The sequence below is a fragment of the Micropterus dolomieu genome, linkage group LG13, assembly GCF_021292245.1.
Source record: "Micropterus dolomieu isolate WLL.071019.BEF.003 ecotype Adirondacks linkage group LG13, ASM2129224v1, whole genome shotgun sequence".
NCBI classification, from domain to species: Eukaryota; Metazoa; Chordata; class Actinopteri; order Centrarchiformes; family Centrarchidae; genus Micropterus; species Micropterus dolomieu.
Window position 1 is genome coordinate 22,985,816 of NC_060162.1, and position 27,635 is coordinate 23,013,450.

At 40.1% G+C, this 27,635-nt stretch overlaps 1 protein-coding gene across 1 annotated transcript in view; it reads right to left on the reverse strand.

Annotated features, from left to right (window-relative positions):
• Positions 1-2,654: 2,654 nt before the first annotated feature.
• Positions 2,655-27,635, reverse strand: part of igsf9a (immunoglobulin superfamily, member 9a) — a 46,569-nt gene continuing 21,588 nt past the window's right edge. Inside the window, exons 8-21 of the mRNA XM_046067654.1 lie at positions 21,518-21,663; positions 19,592-19,734; positions 17,990-18,130; positions 17,402-17,518; positions 15,944-16,094; positions 15,557-15,668; positions 13,763-13,953; positions 11,414-11,631; positions 10,922-11,006; positions 9,774-9,941; positions 9,350-9,386; positions 6,814-9,045; positions 6,462-6,535; positions 2,655-5,069 (exon numbers count right to left, since the gene is read on the reverse strand). Of these exons, the coding sequence (XP_045923610.1) occupies positions 4,906-5,069; positions 6,462-6,535; positions 6,814-9,045; positions 9,350-9,386; positions 9,774-9,941; positions 10,922-11,006; positions 11,414-11,631; positions 13,763-13,953; positions 15,557-15,668; positions 15,944-16,094; positions 17,402-17,518; positions 17,990-18,130; positions 19,592-19,734; positions 21,518-21,663 (3,979 nt within the window). The 3' untranslated portion in view covers positions 2,655-4,905. The remainder of the gene's footprint in view (positions 5,070-6,461; positions 6,536-6,813; positions 9,046-9,349; positions 9,387-9,773; positions 9,942-10,921; positions 11,007-11,413; positions 11,632-13,762; positions 13,954-15,556; positions 15,669-15,943; positions 16,095-17,401; positions 17,519-17,989; positions 18,131-19,591; positions 19,735-21,517; positions 21,664-27,635) is intronic.

Sequence of the window (27,635 nt, forward strand, 5' to 3'; positions counted from 1 at the left end):
TAACTTAAGTTACTTTCTTTGGACAACACAGAGTTATTTTCTATATTTACATGGTTTAGCAAATAAACCATTTTCAAAGCATTTTTATTTGTTAATTAACATTTCTTGGTGCAAGCTATTTTTCAGAACATTTCCAACAAATGCTTTCAAAAAGTGGTGGGTAGCCTACGTGTCCCCAGCATCCTCAGTGTAAATGACCCATCCTCCCTGCCCCTCCCTACAGGTTGAGCTACTCATGCCTACCTCTTCACCTCCACTCTCCTCCTGCTCTCTCTCACTCGGCCCTGTCACTTTGTCACTCGCTAAACACACGCCTGGCAGGAGCCACAGCTCTCCATTACTCCTTCAGGTTCCTGTGCCTGCACTACGTCGGAGAGAGCAGAGGGGGCTGGGGGCAAGCATGAGATGTGATTGGGCCGGCCCAGTGTCAGTATAGAAAATGAACCAATGGTCCACTGTCCATGCTTTATGGGACGGTTGTTGGCTCATTTTTTAAAAACAGTTATATAAATACATAATTTACGTTACACTGGCCCCAAATGTGCGTCGGCCCACCGGGCATTTGCCCAGCATGCTAGATTACCAGTCCAGCCCTGTTTATATTCTTACCCACCATCTAATGGTTGAAACATTTGCCAACCCCTGCTGCATATTATTACTACTTCTGCGAACGTACGCATTCAACGTTGTGATGAGCTCTACACTGCCAGAATTCAACAAGAAGAACAAGAAGAAGAATGTAGTGAAAAAAGGCGCTCTGTAGCGCCATTTTCAGCTACTGTAGAAATATGACGGCGCAAAGTGGCGACATCCATGGAAGGGGGTAAGCGCGGTTATGTAGATAGAAATGGCTCATTCTAAAGAAATAAAAACATTACGTTTCATTATGTAAGGTCTCTTTATACACCTCTGAAAACATAGTTATGGATCTTATATTGCATTTCTGTCAATAGATCCTCAGAAAAATTACACACTGAACCTTTAAAAGATTTTTCTTAAACATGCATGAGATTTGGTTTCTTAAAATATCATTTGCGGCTCAAATGTTTTGATCTTTAACAGTTGTTTTGATTTAATCATTTAGAGAAATTCTTACTCATAATCAGCAGCTTATTAGCATTTTTTTCTCCATTTCTATCTGGACCGTATAATATGAAGCAATTATTTGAGCTGTCAGTGTTGCAAACGAACCTACTTTACTTCAGTTTAAAAAACACACTATGACAGACAGCAATAGTCACTGGGGCTCTAACAATCTTTGTATTTTGAAAAATGCTTCAGTTACTCACTAATTATAGCCAGTTTAGAAGTACTGGGAGCGCATCTGGTTACACAGTGAAATTTATATATGACATTTCATTTCATAGGACCTTGATTGGTTTCTAGCTTCAACAGTCACTTCCTAGCATTTGCAAATAATTCATTCACTACTTAATGGGCATAATAAAAGACTGCTCGCTTTAAAGCTAATCCCCGTAAGTACACACAATAACTGAAAAGGTAGCAGTCTAACAATCAGGTTTATGAGCCCTCATTGTTGTTTGTGAGTCTCTTTGTGAACAGGTTTCTTTTGTGCTGTTCTATTCTGTAATATAGTTGATTGAATCCTCCAGAGCACAACACACACATTTTTTATTTTTTTTTGTTAGCCCCAAATGTAAAAAAACCCCAACTAACAGACTTTCTTTATTTTAATTATATCTAGTATACGAAAAAATATTTTCACATACATATTCTTGTTTGATGTATTGGAAGCACAATATTTAGATTCAATTTCAAAAACGTAGGCAAAAAAGTAGTGCTGACTACAAATCCCCAGAGCAGCACATGGGGTTTGATCATTTATGGAATTGAGGTACAATATGTGTACACCAGAAAATGAAAATGTTCTTCAGAAGTGAAACATTGATTTGCTGTAAATGCTGCCTCTATGAGTGAATTTCAATTATAGGATGGATACCCCACAATGCTCTGGTACACTGTGGAGTTCAGAGTTAATTATTTGGTTGACTAATGTGAAGGCCTTGAGCTAGAGCAGCAAGCAAAACCCAATTTTCCTTTTTTCCTCCATTGTTCACGAAGAAAAGAGAGCATGAGGCATAAGTATGTTTCTCTCAGCAGGTTTAGAGGCAGCGGTTGCGGGATAGTGCCTGGCAAATCGCTGGTTTTGATCCCCCGGAACTAACAGGAACAATTTTAATCTATGTTGGGAAGTAGGGATTGGTGAAATAAATGGTTTTAGTGTGTCCAGTTTTCCAATATCAATATGCACAACAATAGAGGATATATGTCACATATCCATCCATCCATCCATCATCAACCGCTTATCCTGTGTACAGGGTTGCGGGGGGCTGGAGCCAATCCCAGCTGGCATCGGGCGAAAGGCGGGGTACACCCTGGACAGGTCGCCAGTCCATTGCAGATATGTCACATATGAAAACATCAAATTGATGTTGGATGTAATGACCTGTGTTCCACTGTTACGCCTTACAACAGATCTTTACACATGAGAGTGCCCAGTCACACCAGAAAGTGGCACGGCAAAATGCATTTGTGCTTCCTTGCCAAACAGGTGGTGCTGAAGGCATTGGCAGGAGGTAGTACATTTACACATTTACATTTATTGTTAAGTACAGTACTTAGTAAATGTACCTACTTACATAGTAGTAAACAGTTGTGACAATTTTAAAGGTACTACATTTATCTGACAGCTTTAGTTACTAGTTGCGTTGCAGATTCACATTATTAATACACAATATAATCAATTAACAAATTATGATGTGTTATTTGTAGATTCAGCTACATCACTGAAGTGATGCTTACACATGCAGCAATAAGTATAATCCAATTGTATAATATTCTGACAAGAGCAATTCTGTAAATGCATGCTGTAAATTGTGCTTATTTTTTCATTGTTGTATTGGTGCATGTGGCCTACTTTTACATAAAGCAAGGGTAGGCCTCCCTTAGTGTTGTTCCTTAAAGAGAGTCACCAATATTTCTTACTGATGATGTGCTCTCATGTGGCAGTGGCTCTGTGGACTGACTGATCAGTGAGCGGAGGAGAGCAACAGAACCTTCAGTCAACTAATCATCAGCCAGACAGAAGTGTGAATGTGCATACCTAACGACCAATCACTGATCCCCACTGTTTGTCCGACGACCTCCTCCTTCGTATTTGCTCTAAAGGTCTGACCTTGACTATTTAGGTTAGGTTTTCTCTCAAAATACAAGGGTGAGTGTATAAGAGTGAATTTATTCCAGTGTGTGGATGCTCTCTATTCATGACACTTTTAGTTCCAAAGCCTACATAAAAAGATTTTTGAAATTAGCGACAGATTTAGGTTCATATTATGAGATGAGAGCAACTTGAAAAATAATTATAGCTACTGATAAAACAAGTTAGAGTCAGTTCAGCTTGACTTCTTTTTAACAGCTGGCAACACACACACACACACACACACACACACACACACAACTTCAAGTTGGATATATTGGAGCTTTCAGAAAAATCCTTTCTAGACATAATTACAACTTGATGTTGACAGCAACACTTTCTACACATCGGAAACTTGTAATTACAGTAACTCTTGTATACTGTAAAAAGAATATGGCATTAAGCACCACACAATTTTACTTCCCCACTTCGAGTGAAACCGCTGAACATATGGTTTCCATTGAAATGAATTAATTTGGGGCTGAGACTTTGCTGTTATAAATACTATGAATACTGATGTGACTGAGCACTCAAATAAAACTTTCTTGTAACTCTTCATGGACTACAGTATTTTGTAAAACAATAGATTGCTATGCAATTCGAATGTCTATAAACAGTAACGGTGAATTATCGCCCAGCCCTAAGAGAATGTGATTAGTACCTGCAGTTGACATGCCCTCAAACAAGGCGTTTAACCACTCAACTGGTGCTGCTTTTCAGCACCACTGTTGGCTCCCAAGGTGTCAGTGTTAACAGCTGTGTGAGTATAATGCAGGTGTTGCTGAGAGAAAAATGCAGTCATCTTTCAGTGAATTGACCCATGGCCAATTAAAGCCAAAATAAAAAATAAAAGCTAATTTCCCTTCATGTCCATAAAAATTAAACAAAGACAAACCCTACAAGTTGACTTGACCCTCTTCAATTACCGAACATAATTAGAGGTCTTGCTTCGCTGAACAACAAGACGGCCTGGAGAGTGAGCTAAGGCTTTCCTCCAGACTGAGCAGATTCTTGGCTTCCAGAGACCCACAGTATTTTAAGGGCAAGAAAGCAGATAATGATCTCTGTTGGAAAATTACACTTTTAGAAACAGAAACTATAGCAGAATAACCATTTATTTTCTATTTATCTTCCTTATTTAATGGCATTTCATAAACACCTCTTTTGTTAAACTCAAAGATGATTGATGATATCAAAAGACTTAATCATCCCCAGCATAGCCTAAACCAGTCACTTGATGATGACGGAGATCGTTTTGTCCCTTGTGTGGCCACTGAGTCATCCCTGGATGATGAATGCATATCTAACTGCACACAGAGAATGCAGTGAATCCATCAGCACAGTGGAACGCTTTGATATCGGCAGATTGGCAGACTGTCTCAAAAGAAAATGTCAAGAGCATAATGGTGATGGGTCACCAAGCGAAACAAACCTTTAAAGCTCTGCATATGGATAAATGTGATTTTGTGTCTCCATTACGTTTGCGGAAACCTGTATTTTTGAAAAGCATTATTTTTCAAGTGAAGTTTAACATAGAGACAAGCAATTCATTCCTTTTTTTGGTTTTAAAAAGAGAGAATTGAATTGTTCAGTCAAAAGCTCACTCTCTGCCACATGCACTTTTTGTCGCCTTGTGAGTCAATAAGTGAAAGGACACACTAGGTGAGATGAGCCGAAGGCTGGCACTGTCAGAACAGCACGGTGTCTGGTTCTGGCTCAGCAGAGCAGCTGCTTTGATGGCCCGGGAGCAAAGAGAGCTGAGTGCAATTTTTCAGTGCCTTAGTGGAGCACTGCATGCTGGGAAGGCTACAGCACCGAGCAGACTTCAGTAGATTCAATGAAGGAAGCAGGTCTGTGGGTAAAAAGAAACTTGTGAAATTATCTTTAAGGTTTCCTGATATTTTGCCGCAGATGTTATTCATTAAATGTCTGCACCCTGTTGGTTTTATTCCCTTCACCCTGAACTTCCACAGATATGAAACACTCACAGGTTAAATGTTGGATATTGAGTATTGGCTCCTGAGTTCAAATGTGAGATAATTCAGACGAGCCAAAGAGTGAAAACATGTCTGACCTTTCTCTTAATTTTTTCTGTAAATACAGTAACAAATGTCACCTAGATCAGATTAGAAATTGCTAAGTGTTCCAGTAATGGCCTGTTATATGTTGCTCTCTAACATGCACTCCACACTGCCACTGAAATTAAATCTAAAGGTCTTGTATAAAAATAAATAAATCATGACAAGGTATGCAAGCCCAGTTGTTTGAACATTCATTTGAGCCAGTAATGAACACTATAGTACAACTAAATCATATAATTTTTCATAGTAAATACACAATATGTATACTATATATCAGCAGGCAAATCATCAAATATACATTAAATTCCAAATATATCAATTGTTTCCACCACAGCACCTTTTCTGAGGAACCAGGTTCTATATTTTGTTCCTCAACCATAACTGCTGGTGTAAGAAAAGTCTCTGCTCCCCCGGGTTGTACTTTCTTATGTAACAGAGGCCAACAAAAACCTTGCAGCTGCTACAAAGAGTGTAAAGCTTCATTCACAAAGTGAGCAAGCGGTGGGTGCCACTAAAATCATTTGAACAAGGAATGGCTATTTCTTTTAATATTTATTGATGTTAAAAACAAAGCAAGCAGGGATCATCAGGAACCATAAAACGCTCATCAGATCATCACTAATTTGGAGATTCTCTGGATTTTCTCCTTCTCCACTTTGCATCCATTCAAACATCAGAGTCACACAGAATGACATTTTTTACACTAATGGGCAGATCTACTAGTTCCACCAGCCTATTAGAAGTTTTTCCTCCCATATTTCTCAACTCCTTTTTGAGAGGAAGGCATGGTGGGTCCAAATCAAGCATGACTGAAGGCAGTGCAAGTAACTAATAGGCTAAAACCCCTGACCCCTCTATACCAAATGTGAGCCCCAGCCCCTGTCCAGTGACATTTTCTCCATCTTTAGAAAAAAGTTATCGTTATCATGTTGTGGCATTTCTACAGGTTAAATGGTGAAGATTTGTCGACTGAACTGAGGATACTGTTAGGATCAATAGAGATTCACTTTGCAACAATCACCCGGCATATCATCTCGTTTTGCTTCAGCATTGTACTGTATTGATTAATGATTCTAAACAGACAAATGTGTCTTGTTTTTCACCTGTGTTTGTACCAAAATATGTGAACTGCATATTATTAATAAGAAAAGAAAAATACTCACCGTCACGGTCTCTAGGCTGCGAGCAGAAATCAACAGCATCCCACTCATAATTCTCGTCAACTGAGGCCTTCCTGCTGAAGAGGTCACAAAACACCATTTAGTATATAAATTCAGTTTGGATGTTTAATGCACATATGACAAGTTACCATACAGCATACATATTTATATATATATTTATATATTTATATTTTCTCATTTATATTAGATTGCTCACACTGAATTTCAATCATAGCATTATGTACCAAAAGAATATGACACCCACGTGGCTCAAAACAGTAATACAAATACATGTAGTACTTAGTAAAAGTGTAAAGTAAAACATAATTTCCCTCATTCATTATGTCCTTAATACCTTTGGCCTGGTTCCTTTTGGTGACTGTGCCTGTCCTCTGTGCTCCCCTGGCTCTCCTCTACAGTCTCAGGTGAGCTGGTGAGGGTTGGGGAAAGGTGACACAGGGACAGACGTCTATTAGCGGGCTCCATGCTGCCTCGGCCACTGCTGGCATAGCTGCTGTAGCTGTTCCCAGACTCTGGCACTCCATCGTAGCTTCCTGCTTCCACTTCTAGTCCCTCTTCATCATTGTTATTGGGCGGTAAGTATATAGAAGCTTCCCTCATGACCTCCAAGGAATCTCCTGCAACTTTTGTGGCCTCCTGGTAGGCAAATGACCATTTGGCAGCATTGGGAAAGAAGCCATAGTGGCAAGGCACTGCAGGATTTGGTATGGGTCTCTCTGGACTACTCCTTGGAGATATAGAGTGCACAGCAGGAGCTGAACGGGAGGCAGCTTGGATAGCAGAAGGAGAATTTGCAGGAGATTTGGAGAGTTTCCTGCTAGGAGAGCTCTGGGATTCCCAGGACAGAGAGTCTGGACGACAGGAAGATGTATCAGAGCAGTTCTCTTGGCTGAGAGAGTCTATCCATGCATCAGGAGTCAGGAAATTGCTCTCTTTCCGTCTCCTCGAGTCAAGACTCTGACTTCGCTGCTTAGAGTCCCAGAATTTGGAGCCTTTGGTCACAGCTCTCCAGAGTTTTGGTGGTTGCGGAGAAGCTGAGACCCGGATAATATTATCCAGAGATTCAGGGCTGCGGCAATCAAAGCTCATACTCATGTCTTCATACCGGCCTCTGCGAGTCAGCGAGTGCCCTTGTTGCACATGAGAGGCGATTCTGTGGTGCAGCATGGGCTTTGTAGGCCGCATTACACATACCTCCAACTCTGGCTCATCCACACTCATCTCAACACACACAACTTCATCAGTGGGCTTTGGGAACGCTACCTCCGCTTTTGAAGAGTCTGGCACTGAATCGAGAGCCAAATTAGATCTTTCTTTATATTTATTGCTATGGAAAGACAACGTTGAAAGGCTGCCATGACTAAGATTGTTCTGTCCCTGTGCCTCAGAGCATGAATCATTCGTATGCATTTCTAAGAGTGTGTATTGTGGTAAATTATCATAGCCTTCTGGTGCTGCCTCTACCCTTTCATGTCTCTGGTGCTTTGAGGGTAGATGTGGGAGAGCTAATCTGTCTCTGGAAAAACTGCCTGCCTCCTCAGATTGGAGTGGTGTCTGTTCGGTGAAGGATGGAGTGGGACGATGGTTGCCCAATTGAAATGGCTGAAATGAGGTCCGGGCTGGGATTAGAGGACGGGGTTCCCAATCCACAGAAGATGAAGAGAAATGGCTTGGTGACAGGCCGAAGCTCTCCTTGCTGCCCTGGGGGTATCTGTGCGGCAAGGTACTGCTCTTATATTCCCACAAAAGCTCATAACCACCAGCCTCTCTTCTCTCTGAGTCTGAATGCTCCCTCCTCATTTCTCTCATGGAGCTCCTTTCCAGCGTGTACTTCTGGAGCTCCCTCTCTAGCTCCTCCCTCTCCTGAGCCAGTTTCAGGCAGTGACTCAGGTTTCCTCTCTCCCGCTCGTGCTCCATTTGCAGAACCAGAGTGCTGGCGGTCGTAGATGGCTGACCTAGGCCGGATCGGATATGTGGGAGCACTGGAAATGTGGGAGTACGTTCTCTGTTGGGATGAAGAACGGTAGCCAAACTACTGTTTGAGCACATGCTGCTGAGGTCAGGAAAGACATCGTAGCTTGCCTTCTGATCAAAGATATAAGGGACATGATAGGGCAGGCGCTGGGCCATGCCACTAATCTGGTTTGCGGTTTTGCAAGGTGGGAGATCAACAGAGAGCACAAACGGTGGCTCTTTCCTGTCATCCCTCTCCGAGTGCAGTGAAACAGACCTTCGGACTCTACCAGGTTGGTCATACCTTGCGCTTTTCTTGCTGTTAACACTCAGCGTGTCATGGTCATACGGCGAAAGAACAAAGCGCCCATCTGGACCTCTAGCAATCAACTCAATTTGAGGAGAAAACAGAGAAGTTGTCCTAGTAAGGCGGCCTCTGCTGTAGTTGGACAATGGGAGCTTCTGCCGATGATGATTCTCAGTGCTAAAGGAGGAACAGTCTGTCTGCGAGGAGGAGGAGGTGGTATTAGAGGAAGTGGTGGGATATAGGATGCTGGCTGGAAGTAGGCTTTTCTTCAACACACTGTCTGGACTGCTGGTGCCTGAAGTCTTTCTGTGAGAGAAAGAAGAAAGTGGGGGAGGGAGGGGTGAAAGAAGAGAATTGTAAGAAAAACCGGAGGTGTAAGAGGGAGAAAAAAAGAGACCAAGAATATAAGAGTGAGTGAGAGTGAAAGAGGGGGCGGGTAGAGATGTAGACAGAGAGAGACCAAAACAGCAGCGGCAACAATAAAATGAAGATGAGCAAGAAAAATAAGATATGAAATAGAAAATAACTGGCATTTTCAAAATATTTGTAATGGAAGCAGAGGGGAAGGTCAATGGGAGGTATTATAATGAAATGATAAGGGGGTACTTACATTGATGGGGAGCATTTATAGATGGCAGGATGGGGCTCTGGAAGTGAGGGAGAGGGGCAAGATGGTATCTGACTCATTAGGATACAACCACACTGACCAAGAAGTAAAAACATAATCAACCCTAATAAGAGCCCATTAAAGGGCCCGAGGCACCCAGGCTTGTCCAAAAAGTTAATTACACTTACATTTATCAGCCTCTAATGAGAAATTACCCTAATTAGCAAGTAATGTAAATGACATCAATAACTTTTACAACTGAATGGATGAGCGGGGGACAAGAGGAGCGCCAAATCTATGCAGTGGTGTATGATTTATATAATGGATTGAAAGTGCCTTCAATATTTTATTGAATAAATGATGATATTCATGATGCAGTTCATCAAAGTGAGTGTCTGCTGAGTCTCTGGGGTGAGGGGCATTTTACCATCCTCCTTTCTGCGGCGCTGGTCCCTCTTGTGGCTGATGACACAGGCAGACCCCAGCAGCAAGACCAGTGCCAAGCACATGAAGCCGACCCCGCCCAGCACGCCGGCCAGTAATGGTTCCGGGACGAACTCCAGGAGTCGGGATGTTGCGGGATATATCTCCATCCCTGTTTCATGAGTGATATATGTTAGTAGAAAAATAATAAAAGGAAGCTAAGTGTGACTGTGGAGTCAGCAGGCAACCATTAAAAAAATACATAATAAATAACAGTTGCTTGCCGTGGTAAGATAACTGACTAAAAGACAAATTAAAATATGCAAATATAATTATTTTTATTTGTAATATTTGATCATTTTTCAGAAATAAAAAATATATATATTATAGTTTCAAAATACCTATTTCAAAATAAATGGTCATAGGTAATTTTCCAATTTTTGTATACATTTTACATTAATTAAAAATATTTTAGACATTTATTTTTCAATGTATAATTATAACATCTAAAATTTAAATTGATAAAAATGTATTTATAACTTTGTTTGTTAGAAAGTTTTGTTCATGAAGCTGTACAGTCATCTTATCATAGTGGCTGACCTCCAATACATGCATATTTCACGCCACTTGCATCAGTCTGTTAATAATACCATGAACTTTGTTAGTCCCAGTTTTAAGTGGATCTAATCATTATCAGAAAATCTTAAACTTGATGGTTCTGCAAAATTTGCTCAGTCAGACGTCAAAATTTGAGATTATCAGCAGAGCTATGTTAACAATATATAATCTATGGCTCTGATTGTTACGACAGTCCTTCAGTGATACCAGCGGGGGTTTTAAATCCCTCTGTTTGGTATCTCTGTGCCATATCTAATGAAACATTCATGTTACATTCACTAAGAATAAAAAGGCCAGTACAAATTCTGTCACTAACTCTTTTCAGAAGTTATTAGTGAAGCTATTTCTATCATTCAGGCTTCTAATGGACAGCATTCCCCGAGGCACTGCTCTAATTTTGGTCCAACTCTGGGAACAGAGGGACGTGGGAAGAAATAAGGAAAAGAGTTTGAAAAGGAGACTGAGAGGAGGATGGGTTGAAACAGGGGGTGGGGAGAGAAGGCAAAGGGGGCAAGGTTGCTCTCGAACACCTACCCATAGTGGAGACATTGACTGATGGACTGGGCTCGCTCAGCAACTCCCCGCGACGAGATAGCAGCCGCAGCTCGTACACACTGTCCTAAGACGAGCATCCGCACGCACGCACCCACGCACGCACCCACGCACGCACGCACCCACGCGCGCGCGCACACACACACACACACACACACACACACACACAGCGGGGAGGACAGAGGATAAAACCACACTTTGTCAACACGGGACTGTGCCTGCAATGCTAATGAAGTTCATTTGAATTTCTGTAGGCCTATACAGGAGAAAAAAGGAAAGGATGAAACAGGCAGAAAGAAGAAAAGGCAGCGCACGCAGAAAGACGACAGAAATGATGGCTGCCATGTGTGCATAACTGAGAGTGTACACAAGTAAAACAACGGAGGTGTAGCCTAGATAAAAATCTCCAAGGCATTCAACAAGCAGAGTAGTCTGATTAGTCTCCGAGGGAGCAGTGTGTGAGTGGCTTGTTACCTTGTGCAGACCCGGAACGACTATCTCACTAGTGTTGGCACTGATGTCCTCGTCCAAATTAAACCACTCCCCTTGCTCGGTGCGGGATTGGAGAACAAAGCCCGTGATGGGAGGGTGCTGAGCTTCAGGAGGGGACCACTGCAGAACAACACCCTCTGAACTCTGATTAGCAGACAGCGACGCGGGGGGCTTTAGTTTACTTCTCCTCTGTGGAGGATCTGATGCAGAGGAATAAAAAAGACCTTCAGCTGATCAGCCAGATACGTCCTGGCGGAAACATTTAATCACAGGGGAGGAAATTGCTATTGCCACAGATGTTCAACCTTGAGGGTGTGAGGAGAGAAGGGTTTGGGTTTATGTTGCGATATACAAATTACTGACCAGTATCTTAAGTTTGATCAAACAAAGTGTGAGGCATATTTACTATATTTCAGGTCTAATATTATTATTTCAGAAAGTTTGATTTATATTGTAATTATACTATCTACCATGATATTCATAGCATGAACATTTGATACTGCCACATCCCTCCTGCCACACTGAAATAACAGGTGTAACTGACTTCCTTTGCATACATTATTCACAAGTTACCAAATACTGAAGTTCCCAGTTCACAAATATTAAGTTGATAAACTTGGTATCCAGATAACGATTGATTATGTATAAAAATTGAATTGGGAGAAACTGAAATTGAAATGATAAACTAGATTGTTTCATCAGAGAAGACCCCTCGCTCTGTTCCCAAAAACAACCTTTGGGGAAATGAATCCAAATGTTAATTTTTTACCTCTTATCCAGCAGCTGGTTGCATCTTCAAAGGTTTTCTCAGATGTCTCAAGGGTGTCTACTCTCTGCTGGGACGGATAAAATGTTTCCAGGGGCAAAATCAACATTTAACTCACAACATTTCCACAGAGTGTGCCGTCCACCTGTCCTGCCATAGGCTAGGGCAGATGAATAAACATACCTAAATGTACCATACATCCAGCTAAGAAGAAGAGAAGAGCAGCAGCACATTGTGTGAAAACATTGGATTTGAATGTTGAAATCGCCCCCGGGTGAACTTTTGATCATCCCATGAGAACTGTAGGTATCTGTAAGATCACTAAACACCTTTGAAGATGCATCCCGCTGCTGGATAACAGGTAATACAGCCAAACTATCAGCTCTGTTAGGTAAATGCCAACATGGTCTCACATTGCAAATATGCTGATCTTTATAAAAGGTATAATGTTTGCCATATCCTCATCTTAATTTAGCATGTTAGCATGCCAGCCTTTGCTAATTAGCAATAAATAAAAAGTGGGATGGGAATGTCATTTGTTTCGCAAGTACTGGACAAATTACAATTAAGACCTCATGATATCGCCAGATGTACAATTCGGAGAGTTATGTCAGTTCATCCTGACAAGAACACGAATGTCTACAAAATGTCATGGCGGTGCATTCAAAGTTATTGAAAGATTCAGGTTTGGATCAAAGTGGTGGACTGACTGAACGACAGACAGACCAACATTGCCATTCCTAAAAAGTAAGTTTAGGTTTGTATTGGGAATGCTATGTGACCAAAAGGTGGAGCGATGAATAGAGTACTAAAGAAACTGATGAGGTTGCCTGAACAGCAAAAAAAGTAGAGTGGTGTTTCCTTTACCAACAAACATTGTTTTTTTATTTTTGCAGACACCATCTTCTAGCTAGCAAAATCAACCAACAATAGTCAAATTTCATTTCGGCCTTTGGGCGAGTTACTCGGGGAATTCACTTTAATTAGCAACAGTTGTGCAGATATAATCTGCTGCTGCAGTGGTTGCCATTTCAACCTGTGAAAGTGACGGTCAGCTGATGGTCAAATGTTTTATGCATTGTTCATTACTAACAAAAAAGAGCGAGGAGAAGTATAACACTTGATAAGAGGTCCAGCATGTAACCAGCTTCTGCAGTTCCTGCACTTTTCTGTTGGAAGTCACAAAAGTACTAATAAAATCTGTCATTATTTCAGCCTTTATGAGAAATACCAACTATACGTTGGTATATACCAACTTTCTATCTTTATTTATATTCCTTTTGCCTTTTGTGTAACTGTGACAGAATTTGCCCTCAGGGAACAATAAAGTGTTTCTGATTCTGAAATAATGAAGATTGCAGTTGAAATTTCAATAAGAAAACATTTACATAATATATTCGTTCTGTACAATACAGACAAAGAGTTTAGCGCATGTGGTCACTTTGACTATCCTTCACAATCTATGGTCATAACATGTCAGGCTATCAGAGTGAGGTGTAGCTGAGACTTTTATTTACACTGATTAGTTGCATCAAATTTATAGAGAACTACGGAATGGTACTGACCCAAGGTACGGGCGGTGGCGATCTCGCTGAAGGGTCCAGTGCCCATTTTATTGTGAGACAGGATGCTGAACTGGTAGTCGGTGACAGGAGACAGGCCTGTCACCTGCCACCTGGTGCCAGAGGAAGGGGACACGGGCACAGAGAACCATTCCTGCTTCCCTTCATTATCATTCACTGAAATCTTCTTCACCCTGCAGAGGGAGAGAGACAGAGAGAAAAGAAGTGAGAACAAAAGAGCGGCGGGGAATTCTGGGCGTCTGATTTTATGAAACATGACAGAAAAGTAGGTTTCATTAATCATTCATACTCATCATCAGTTCCAGATTTTGTGGCAGAGACAGCATGGATGTATCTCTGCAATTGCACAGAGAGCTTGCAACTCCAATTATGGTGATTTTCATGTTCCTACCAGCGCTGAGATTGTACTGTACATGTCTATTTTTTATAAAGCAGATTACTTGACCCGAGGCAAAAAAAAAATAATCACCTATTCAAAACTGGAGGAACTTTTGAAAATTATTAATGTCAGTCTAAAAATGAGGCCCTTTTTTTGTTTTTGAAGATGATGGCTTTGACTCAACAGAAGTGGCATGTTCTTTTATGAGAAAATAGAAAGGGCGGCAGATCACTCACATATTACTTGGCGCGCATAATTGTGACACCCGAGTGTAATTTGAATCCAGACTAGATTACGTATGTTATTGTGGAGCATGAAGCAGGTCATACTTACAAAGCAAAATACAACAGCAGAGATTAGTTTACTTTCTAAGAGCAAAACATGAGATTTGTGGGTTCCTTTTCTCTCCTGTAGTAATTCATTTTACAAGTATATGGTGTGAATATTGGCCCACAGAGCTTTCACAACTGCACGATTGGTATTGGCACGAATTGATTAATTATTAATTAATATTATCTGTTGGAAGTCACAAAAGTGCTAACCAAATCGGCTATCAGCCTTTATAAGAAAAAATGAAGATTGCAGTTGAAATGTCAAAGGGAAAACATTATATTCTGCATGTTCTGTACAGTACAGACAAAGAGTTTAGAGCGTGTGTTCACTTTGACCATCCTTCACAATCTATGGTTGTTATATGCCAGGTGAGGTGTAGCATGTGTAGATGAGATCTATTTTTATATATTTTTGATGTAATTCGTATTTCTTTGTATGCTGCTCCTTGATGCAGCGATGACCCAGTTCCCTCTCAGGGATTAAGATAGCTCTTATCTTCATCTGATGTAGCGCTCCCAAGTTACAATGTGATTAAACATGAGCATTAGGAGAAGTTTTATGTATACCATCACTTGCATTCTCTGTTTTTTTAAACTTTTACTTAATCAAACTAAAATAACCTGCTTTCTAAGATATAATGCTCATACATTCTAACTTTAATACAAGGACTTTTTTTTAGCACATTCCAAACCTAATGGTTCTGGTGAATTTTTGTCCAACTCGCCGCAGTTTTACACTCCATTTATTCCGTCCACCAGTATCTTCTAGTGCATCACGTACAAGCAAACACAAGACATTCATCTGTGATTTCTGAGCCAATATAAAAGTGCTGATTCACATGAAATAAATGTATTACGCTACCTTTGTCAGTAACCTTCTATTGTAGCTAGCACAGCTGCTGCATTATAAAGCAATGCTCTGGAGCAGCGTTTTGCATTGTAGCTGCCAAGAAGTGATAACAGATAAATGAATTCCTCATCCCAGAGATCAATAGAGTAATACCAGAGCTGTCGATGGCTGCCATGGTTACAGCCCAAGAAGAAAGTGGGAGGCTTTACACCCACCAAACTGAAAATGTCTGTGCTGATCCTCCATCAAAGCCTGCCTCCCAGGATATGTTGGCCTGCTTCACCCCTGGAGAGACGGACAGAGAGGTAGCCGCATGGGGACTGGTTCCTGTAAAGTAGGGAACAGAGAGGAGTTGATGGAAATCGGCCAGAACTTCAACTATCTGATACCACTAAAGTTTAGAGGCCATCTCTAGATGCACTGCATTTATCATTTGAAGGCGGCGTGGAGGCACAGGCATCCGGCCTGTGCTGGGTATAATAGAGGTTTACACAGGTAAAAAGAAAACAATTTGAAAAAGAAATTTTTTTTTTCACTTGGCCAGCTAACATAACAGCAAAACCAACTTGTGTTCAGATAGGAATTCTTCTGTTCGTTCTCACCCAGGACAAAGACTTGTGTGCTGGCTTTCACCGAGGCTACACGGTTAGCAACGCTGCACTCCCACACCCCCTGGTGGTCCTTAGTGAGGGGCTGTAGGAGCAGAGAACCGTTGGGTTCTATGGAATAAGATGTGCGACGAGCCAAGTCGACCTACCAGAAACACACAAAGACAAAGAACAAAACTCTCTGCATCTGTCTAAATATAAAGTATATACAGCTGGCCGGAAAGAAAATCAACATAATGGATCTCTTCTTGAGCTTAATATACTGTTTTTTAACTCAGTCTCATAATGTAACTGAAAACTGCTCCAAGTAAGGAAAAAGAATTCATGTATTTAAAAAATTTCAATACAATTATTTTTATCGAGGTAAATCTGACAATGTATCATGATATATAATATTATATTATATCATGTTATATTTAGCTCATATTGTCCAGCTCTAATATGCAGTGCAGTCAGAAAGTGTTTTGTTTTTCAGTCAGTTTGTTTTTATGGCTCTGTAGTCCAGCAGATTACATTTGAAATAAAATAATAAATTAGGTTAAAAAGTCACCTTTAGTCCTTAAAGTTACAGTGAAATGACAAGTTTCCAAGTTAAATAAAATATGTGGGCGAGGTATAATAGGGGGAAATCCTTCTGATTTCACTGGATCCTGACAAGGCTTGTACAGTGCAACATACTGTAAGACTGTTTGCATCCATCCATACCTCCCTAACCCATGCCATGACATCACGAGGCAGAGGATCAGTTTTATATAAATAAATTAGAAATCGCCTTTAGAAATTTAAACAAAGTTTTTGCCAACTGACAGACATCTCATATCTCTCTGCTCGCTAATATGACCCACAAGCTAACGGTCAAGTGCAATTTTACAGCTCGTCGCCCCAAATCACATTTAAATGGATACATTTATGTATACGCCCCCAAGTGCAGGATGACTCAAAAATATTTCCACATTTTACAGGAAGAGAAAAGAAAGGGATTTTGATATTAAAAACACATTTTCTTTTTGAAAATATTTTTGGTATATACACCAAGAGATAACTGAACAATTAACAAAAAGACAAAGGATTAAAACTTGAAAATTATTTCTTAATTCACTGCGTTTAACGGTGTTAGATTGCGTGAACATCCATAATGGATGAATACAGTAGAAATTAAGACCCATTTTGTTCATATTTCCTCTCCTGGATTTGAACAGTGCTACAGAACAACCAAAGACAAAAAAAATGTATCACTGTCCAAATACGTTAGGACTGCACCGTTATGTTTCAGCATGTGCACATTTCTGTACGCATTATTTTCTTGGACATATGTTAAAGTGCATGTTTGTGTTTTACAAGCCACTATGTACACTTCAATGAAACATAAAACAAGAACAAAAACAACAACCGCAGTGCAATGAATAAAACAGAACTGCTTACTTATTGAATGACCTGTACTGGGTTATTTACCTTGCTCCAGGTCACTTTAATAGTTGGGTCCTCATTTCCTTGACATGGGATGAGCAGGGTTCTACCAGCTTCCTGTTTGTACTGCTTCTCTGGAGTGATGCTAAATGATGGGGGGTCCTGTGAATTGCCAAAGCAATATAGCTGAATCAAGGAGATTGCGGCAATGCCAACAATGGATTTTAAGACTGGATTACTGCCGCTTTGGACAAGATTATCTTAATAACAAAAGGATTAGCCACACAATTAACTCCCCAATAGTGGAGCCATTGTAGTGAGTCTGAGTTGACTTCTATTAATGCCAGAGGGCTCACATGTCAGAGTGAAAAGGTCAGTAAAATGTCGTTTCTGTTAAGTTTGTTAATTTGCTGTGGCAGATGCCGTTGTGGCTAATTAAAATACACGCAAGGGGGTGTAGATAGACAGTTTAGCAGAACTAGAAGGACAGATTCAGTGGCAGTTTCTGGGCTTCCTGAGCATGACTGACCAATAATTTGGTGTTTAAAGTGCAAGTGATGTAGTCTACCTTACATTAACTATTTTAAATGACTATCCACTGAGTGACTCAGGTGGCCTACAGTGCACACTAACCTGTAGAATTACGTTCGTCGGCCCAGACGAACCCATGGTGCCGTAGTTGTTGTATGGGGTACATGTGTACACGCCTGCTGTATCATCATTAACTGTGGCCATGAACAACGAGCCCTCTGGTGTCAAGGTCCATCCTGGATACTGGGAGAAATTCACACTGCTCACACCACTCTGACAGCTAGACAGAGAAGGAACTAGCACATGCAGTCTTGAATGATACATAACATTCATGGCAAAAAAGAAGTGAGAACTTAAAGAGCTAAAAAGGCTGGAAAGTTGTAACCACTCCAAAGCCCTGTGTGAGCTCCTCAGCTGTGTTGGAAGGATTTAAAGAAATATATGTTTGATATCTGCCTGTTACGGTCCTGCAGTGGTTAAGTCCACAAATCCACACTGGGCAGATTATTTCCAAAGTTCTCAAAAATTGCGTATAATGTTGTCACCGCTCCAGAAAGATGATCTCTAAAAAACATCTAAAAGAATGTGGTTGTCTGCTCATCTTATTCAAATTTTTGGATATTCCCACGAGGTGAATCCAAACACACATAAAAGAATGGCTCTGGAGAGCTTTTTGAAGCATTTGCATTAAAGGCTTTAAAATTTTCAAGTATTTTTTTTTTTTGTCTTTTAAGGCTCGTGTTGTGCTTTGACCGCGTTCCCACTCAGTTTAATGAAGTCAAAAAGCTTGTGACATCCAGGGTGGAATTGGAATAATTGGCCGAATAACAGCCTGACTCCAATGCCTGCTTCCTGCACTACAGGAATCTATCACATTTCCTGCAGTGTGACTCATCCACAGGCATGTCCATCACTTAGACCAAAGTGTTGAGGGGGGTGGGGTCACTTGGCAAATGAAGGCCGGAGAGAGGAGAAGACGGCGCGTGGATCTTTTGAATGCGAAATAAAGAAAATGGTTTTAAAAGCTCTTATTTTGAAAGAAAAAAACCCCATGCAAATATGGTTTTCCGATCTGAAAGACAAAGGTAAAAAAAAAAACTAATGGAAAGTCACACCCCCTGCCTGTCATCTATAAAGGTTCCTAGACCCATCCCTTAGATAAAGCCATAGATTGAAGTGGAAGCAAAAAAAGGAAATGAGAGAGCAAGGGGCAGTAAGGAGTTCCTTGGGGATTGCTTCAAAAGCTTTTAAGATTGAACATATCACCCATGTCCATCAAGATATACAGTATGTTATTGAATGACTTCCCAATTGAAAAGCTAAAAGGATAATTCCATCAGTGGACACAGGAAATGTCTGAAAAAAATATCATAACATCTAACTCAGTGTTCACACTGAGGAAAAAATTGCTGCTCTGCTTTTCAGTAGGCAAGTTGAGTGGGATGACTGTTAGAAAAGCTTTTGCATGATCGGCTGCTGACAGCTGTCGCTTCATACATGCCTGTAGTCAGCACATTTCTCTGCTAAAAGAAAATGAATGGATTCAGCCGCCGGTTCCCTGTGATATTTGCAGTCATCAGGAATTAATAAATAGAGTAGTGTTGACCTGACAAAGCGAGGAACAGAAATTTGAGTTTTGGCACACAATAAAGGTCGGGCAGTGTGTTGACTGCGCCTCCATCTGGAAATTATTATTTTTATTACCAAGGACAGGTCAAGTGGTTCTCCATCTTTTGTCCAATCCACACGTAGCAGCGGAGGCTGAGCTGCCGCTGGACAGGTGACCACACCATCCATACCCGTGGGAAGGTACGTTTGCTGGGGCATTTGAAGAGCCTGGGCTGGGTCTGAGCAGAGGAAAGAAATTAAAGTTGTTACTTTTTAATAACTACTATTTAGATACCCCTTACTCTGGAAACCATATGTACTGGTGGCCTTTTTGTAATCAATTTTCTTTCAGCCTATGTTTTTACCACAAGTGCTGCTCTTTGTATTTACAGCTGGCTGAATGTGAAGGGTTTTACAGGTCTACAAACAGTAAAATGTTCCGAGGAAAAGTCGTTTCTAACTGTTAATGATTTATTCCAGAAACATTTATAAGCAAATACATTACAAAATGTGCATTACTTTAAAAAGGAACATAAAAATAGGCCAACATCAAGATTCTGAACACATGATTGCAATCTGCTGCTGTCACTCCCAAATGGATTAACATGTCGTTTAATACACAAATTACCAATAAACAGTAACTAAATCTCAGTTATTAGGTTTTTTTTGCGATGCTGTTAAAAGGTTAAAACGATACACAGGCTTATGTTTTTAATTATGATTAGTTGACACAAACCAAAAACAAAAATGCTCACATGTATGTCACTGTCAATTACTGTAAATATGTGAATATACCTGTAATTCATATGGTCACAATAATTGGTGGTCAACATACAACAATGTACATAGAGGTTTATCACTAGAATCTCTGCTTTAGAAAATCATTATTGTGAGCACATTGTGACATAATTTATGGTTGTGGTTATGCTCTCTCTCTCTCTCTCTCTCATTCCAGATGTTTTGGACATTCATCCTCCAAGAGATTTAGCCTTTCCTGTTCTCTCTATCTCTCATTCTTTCTCTCCCGTCTGTGTGAATGGTTTGCTTGAGCTTTGCCTCTTGTGTGTTTGCGTCGTCTGTCCTCTTGTAGGTCTCCCTGGTGGAGAGAAGGTCGTGTTTTCCATTTTCCCCAGATGTGTTCTCAATCTATCTATAATTTTGTCATCGTGATTGTCCATATTGGGATTTTACGTTGATCAATTCTGTACACGGGAGAGGGACCCCGCATCTGCTGTTCTTCCTGAGATTTCTTCCATTTTGCCCTGTTAAAGGGTTTTCTGGGGGGAGTTTTTCCTTATTTGAATCTAGGGTCTAGGGATAGAGGGTGTCATATATGTACAGATTATAACCCTTTCAGGCGAATAAGTTATTTGATAATGGGCTATATACATACATACAAAAAGGGCATTGAAACATTGCTTTTTAGCATCATATACCTTATCCTTTATTGTTTAGTATTTTAGATCTAGTAGAATCTAACCTATCCTAAAACACAGCAGTGTCTATATCATGTACTATATCATTTTAGCGTGCAAGTGTGTATATCTGCATATAAAATACCAATACAACATGTCTCACATGTTGCAAACAAAGATGGGTTTATAAAATTGTACCACATACCAAAAAAATGTTTTATAACTGACACAGAAGTGGGGATAAAAAAGCTGGAACTGTTAACAGTGGAGTCAGTTTTTGGCTAACTACCGGTCATTCCTTCTTCCAACTATTTATTCTTGACTGTGCTATATTTTAGATTTAATTTGCTAGTTTCAAAAGAGATAAGACAGAGCCCTCTCCTCTCCTCCTCTCCTCTCTCAAAAAAAAAAGAAGGTAAAAATCAGATTTCAGCAGTGGCTAGATGTATATAGGGGAAACACTGAATTATATCATACGGTCCTTTACAAATTATGTTTACATGAAACATATGTGTATGTGATTGTAGAGTTTCCTGTTGTTATAAGGTGTTGAAACTCTGAATAAAAAAAAAAAAAAAGTCTCATGACTACAGAATATAAAACGCACGCATCACTGTGAGGTTGGCGGAGGCAGTGGGCGGGGTCAACAGGCCATTAGTCGGCATGCAGGTGTAGTTCCCAGAATCCTCTGGGATGACGCTGGAGATGAGTAGAGTTCCATCTACCATGATCTTCACTCGCGACTTCAGAGACCTTGAGAGAAAACACATGGGAATTCTTCAACATATGAATAACAAAACAGCCACTTCATAATAACAGCGAGTGGTAATTCAGCTCTTCCATTAAAACTGGCTCTCGGAGCATCAACAGTAGGCTATAGGAGGCTTTTGTTTTTTCCCGTGAGTTATTTATCACTGTATACAGATGGAGGTTAAGAAAATGTCATTTAATTTCAGTTAGAGTAGGAAGAAGCATGCCCACTCATGTTGTACATTCTTACATTTACAGAGAATCCAGGCCTCTACCAGGCTGCGACACTTACACACGTAGTTATGTGATCGTGAGAGGACCCCACTGTCACACATTTGGGCTAATTATCATACAGGTCAAATGACTCATGTACTGTAACTGGTCTGCATATTTGTCATCGCTACTCTCTCTCTTTGCATTTATATCAACATCAACTTAACACTGCATTTATTAAAGCTCCACTTACCAATATTTCTATATTAACAATTAATTGAATGACTAATGTGAAAGAGGTCACATGCAGTAACAAACCCACAAAGAATTAACAAGAACTCTGAAGCTCTACAGAGCTCCAATAAACTCACTGTACACTACTTACCCAGGAGCAAACGGTCGACACGCAAAGGCTGGTGAAAAAAAGTGGAGCATCTAGCAGCTAAAGTGCCCGATATTCTTCTCAGTACTTCGTGGAGACCAAACCAGAGCTCAAAGGAGAGTGAAGATATGATGTATGTTTACCAGGTGGACACAAACACAACTCTAAACAAATGTTGCTCCTTGTCTGCTGGATGTGTGAAAAAAGGTAACTATTTGCTGACACATTTAGGCTGCAACTGATGTTTTCATTATGGATTCATCCTTTTTTCTTATATTAACTGATTCATCATTTAGTCAATAAAGTGTAGAACAAAAAGTAAAAGATCAGTTCCCAGAGCACAAAAAGACACCTTAAAAATGTCTCTCAAACAGTCTAAAACCCAAACACATTCAAATTCCAATGATATAAAACAGAGATTATTGGTGTTTACTCATTTTTGAGATGCTGGAAACAGAATATTTGACATTTTTAGCAGAGCTAGCCATATGGCTCTATGGATGCCAGTCTGCTACTGTGGTCCACACTGAAATATCTCAACAACTATCCATGCCTGCATGCACCTTTTCTTCTCCATGCGCTTTTTGTGCCCCAATTGATTATAAGCAAGAAAACATTTGATTGTCCAGTAGTCATGCCTCAAAAATTTTGTCTGAAAGGCATTTTATAATTTTTGACTTTTCAGTGTCAGTTAAAATTCTTTTTTGGCCCATTTTACCTGAGGTCATGAAGCCTAATAATTATGCACATCTTGACATAGGGTGTTGATCTCCTTAGGCCACACCCTCACTCATTACACAAATATACATTACCTGATAAGCTTCAACTTTATACAGCTTGGAGATGGAAAATATGCATAAAAATTATGATATGGTCAAAATACTCACTTGCCTTATAATTTTGCACACAGCGTATATGGAGAAAAACTAAACTGAAAGTCCATTCTGACATTCTCAAAGAGCACCTCACTATTTTTAACAAAGCAATTACAAAGGAGCTTATTTCCCAAAATTAGTAAGAGATAATCAGAATAATCCTCGTGTGCGCTACTCCGCTGTGAACAGCATTATATATCAGCTCTAAAAAGCCTCTCTGAAACTTTTTCCTCATCAAAATCAGGTTGAGTATTAACCTGAGTGTAACTGTAATGAATAATGATATGTGTGATAGAGAAATGCTCAGGAGGAGAAGTAATGCAAATGAAGCCCTCCACCTGCTCAACTGACCCTATCCCAGCCAACGTATTTTAAAAGAGTGTTCAATTGTCTGGTGGATGATGCGCTGGCAATCATGAACCGCCTCTCTGCTCACTCGGATCTTCTCCATGCCACTGAGCGCGGCTATTGTGAAACCTCTCCTACAGAAAAGCTCACTCAGTGCTGCAGCTTCAGGCCATTTTCATTTTTTCTTTTAAAGTAACACGACTGAAGCAGTTTTTCCCCCTTCTTGTATTTTATTTATATATGTATTTTGTATTTAATGTGTCTTTTCGTGCAGACACTATTACGTACTGTTTACATACTGTTTTCATTAAGTCTGCATTGATTTATTTTTTTGGCCTTTTGGGAGAATAAGAAGCCAAAAACAAGATGACACACACGCCTGAAGTCTATATTGCCTTATAAAGTTATTCTGCCTAATGTGTTGTTTTACTATGCAGCAGACACAGAGCAACAACATTAGCAGTCAGGTAGACCAGATGAATGTCTAATATTCTTTTTTTTTTTTTGTCTCCACTAAAAACATCTGGCTCTTCCGCTGTTCAGCTTTCTTCACGAGCTATTCCCTAACTTTCTGTGCCATTTGGTGTTGAGCAGGTAGCTTCCCTACAGTGAAGTGCAAAGAAATGTAGTAATGCGCCTACAAAAGCAGAGAAGAAGACCACTAGATAGCAGTCATAAATCATAAACAATGCACACACAATGACGTTAGGTAAGAAACACTAGCCGTATTTCCATCAGCGTTTTTTTTAAGTATCGCATTAGAAAAGGTTGATGGAAACGGCAAAATTCGCTAAAAATCCTCAATTTCGCAAATAAAAATTTACGCTCACTTGAGGTGGTTTTTGCCTTTGTCAAAAAAGAGTAAATGCGCTAAATGGGGGATTGAAACACTTTTTCTGAATAAGTTCTGATGAAGCGAACTTGTAACTCACGTCTGATCAGATGTTTCTGCTGTCGTCTTTTTTCCTGGTTGTGCAGAGTTCTGCATGCCTGCCGAGAATTTCATGCACCTCGCGGCTGGTAACGCTCATTTGTGCTGAGAAAAGAGGTGGATGCAAATCTCGGCAGGCATACAAAACTGCATAACACTCGAGGTTCCCATAACGTACGGAGACATAGCTGGCAACTTGCCTGCTTGAAACACATTTCTGAGGACCTCTCTCCATTTTTCTGGAGATCACTGGCCATCAGGTTCATGCGACTGGTTTTGTTTCTGGTTTGGAACCCATATGTCTTGTTTATTACAGCCATGTGTAACGTCAACTACTGACGTAACTACGCTTGCCGTAGCCTGGTTTATTCACTCAAATCCAGCTGATGGAAATGCACCCATTTCGCAATTACTTTTTTTTTTCTTCTTTGCGACATCTCAAAAGTATGGTTAAAATTTGCATGACAATTGGATGGAAACATGGCTAATGACTATAAACATTACTTTGTTTCTTTGCAAGAAAACTCCACAGTGCATCTTTAATACCAAGCTGAATACTTTTCTCCTGATTGCACCTATATCCACAACTACCACTAAGTACAATTCAATGCAGTAAGGTGGCAACTACTACCCCTGGAGATCTGCAAAAACAAGGCGTTAAGCTGATGATAAGTTACTCCTTGACATCTTTGACTCTCTGACTGTATTGGTATTTCTGGGCAATGTTGCAGATTAATGAGCAGGACTGCTATATGGCAATATTGGATTTCTTTCATTAATGTAGTGATGTACCTTGACTTGACTTTTCAGGTATTTAATTTGCCAAATTAGCCAAAAAACAGACATTCCTGTCTGGTAATTTTGATCCATAGATTTTCCAGCAACTTTACGATATTTATGATAGTGAATTGTGTTCATATCACCCACACCTACTTGTACAGTACACCAAGCTCTGCTCTTGCATTGGTGTGATTTCGTAACAGGTGATACCTCTATATGATATGATGTTGAACTTATATCAACTTATGAATGTTACCGTATATCTTGCAACTGAACCCCCCCCCCTGCCAAAAAAAAAGCTGTTCTCTACCTTAAAATCCCTGGCACAAAATGTCAAGCCCCAAGCTAGTAACCTTGGTGTGCTTTTCTTGATGCTGATTTGAATTTCACATCTGAATTGGAGAAAAATCCACCATTTATCATCTCAGGAATATTGCCGACGTACAGCTCTCTCTCTCTCTCCTGGGCAGATACTGGAGGAACACAGCATTCTTTCATCCCTAGCAGGTTTGATTACTGCAAAGCTCTCAGTTTTAAGTGCTCCAGTGTGACCCTTAGATGTGTGTTGGCCAGTGAAAAACATATTGTGCAGCCAAAGTTATCTCCAAGTGAAAAGAAAAAGTTACTTGTACCTACATACCGTGGCAACCAAAGCAGGAATCACCATAGACACTCCCGGTGGGGGGGGACTCTGTCTTTGTAAATAACAAAAACATATGTAGTGGTGTGTATTATTCCAAGGAACCGTCTTTTTGATTTTACAGTTGCTACCTAAGTGTTGCTATTTTAGTGCAAGCTATAGTTAGCAAACTCATAGCTGAGAAAAAATAAAATCATCCATTGAGGGACTTCCAAAATGCAAAGGTTTTGTTTAAAGCCCTAACATACAGTGGTCGAAGCATGTTGACATGACATATTTTTAATAATTTAGCCACTCAAATAAAGGCTTTTCAATATTGCCTTCCCCATTGTTATTTTGTCTTATATTTTTGAGTGCCTGCGGTTTCACTTTATAAGTCAGCATCCGTGTTGAGAGTCTCATAAGCTGACTTTAATACCTGACGGGCAGGGGTTCTGAGTGCGTAATAAATTATTGATTAACATACAACATATAAAATTGATGATCTTTTATTCAAATGCCTGTAAATTTCATGAGTGCATTATGCGTTCTCATGTCTACCTCCATCTAATGTGAGAGGCAGGATCTCTAAATTGTCCCTCAGTCATCAAAGAACTGAGAATGCTTTTTAGAATATAGCAACATGTGAAAGACCTAAAGCAAAGCAGGTATTGCACTTGTTTTTAAAATCACTCCACTTACTCCCTGGCAGTTTTAGAAGAAAATCCAACGTTTGTCATGAAATCATTCAGCGAACCGCTACATGAGCACATGTCAAAAAGGCTTTTAAGAAATGTCGCTTGTAGATTTGTCTGAGTTCCTCTTACTGGCTTTCATGTACTGTTGCTCCATGGGCCACAACTAAGACCTGTGGAGAGGCAGATTTTAGGTTCTATTCACAGAAAAGCAGATTTTTGAATCTATGGACATAAAGGAGGACATTTTAGGCCCTATAGATCTTACCTCGTACAGAGGACTAAAGAGTAAGGTGATTTTCATTTTCAAGCAAAATGTTAGGATCTTTTTTTATCTGATCTTACTCATTGATCTTACTCATTGATCTTTGTTTTATTTTAATTGACCCTTCGCTAAGCCATGCCCCAAATACACAGCTGGCCAATCACAGAGCAGTATAGGACTCGCTCTAACTGAGGTCCGACACTTTCATGGCTGCGCTCCATTGACTGTCATGCAAAAGGAGTTGTTTTCTAGGTTTTTTTTCGCTGTATTGTTCTGAGTTATGGTCAAAGCTGTTCCTGGGGCACTTATAATAATTACATTTGCTACCCAGAGAGATCAAAAGTAGAAGTAAGATTTATTCCCTTTCCAAAACCTAAAATAAATTCAGAAAAATGTAGGCTGTGGATTGTTCCTAATGTACAGTGGGTACGGAAAATATTCAGACCCCTTTAAATTTTTCACTCTTTGTTTCATTGCAGCCATTTTCCAAAAATCAAAAAAGTTCATTTTATTTCTCAGTAATGTACACTCAGCACCCCATCTTGACAGAAAAAAACAGAAATGTAGAAATTTTTGCAAATTTATTAAAAAAGAAAAACTGAAATATCACATGGTCATAAGTATTCAGACCCTTTGCCGTGACACTCATATTTAACTCAGGTGCTGTCTATTTCTTCTGATCATCCTTGAGATGGTTCTACACCTTCATTTGAGTCCAGCTGTGTTTGATTATACTGATTGGACTTGATTAGGAAAGCCACACACCTGTCTATATAAGACCTTACAGCTCACAGTGCATGTCAGAGCAAATGAGAATCATGAGGTCAAAGGAACTGCCTGAAGAGCTCAGAGACAGAATTGTGGCAA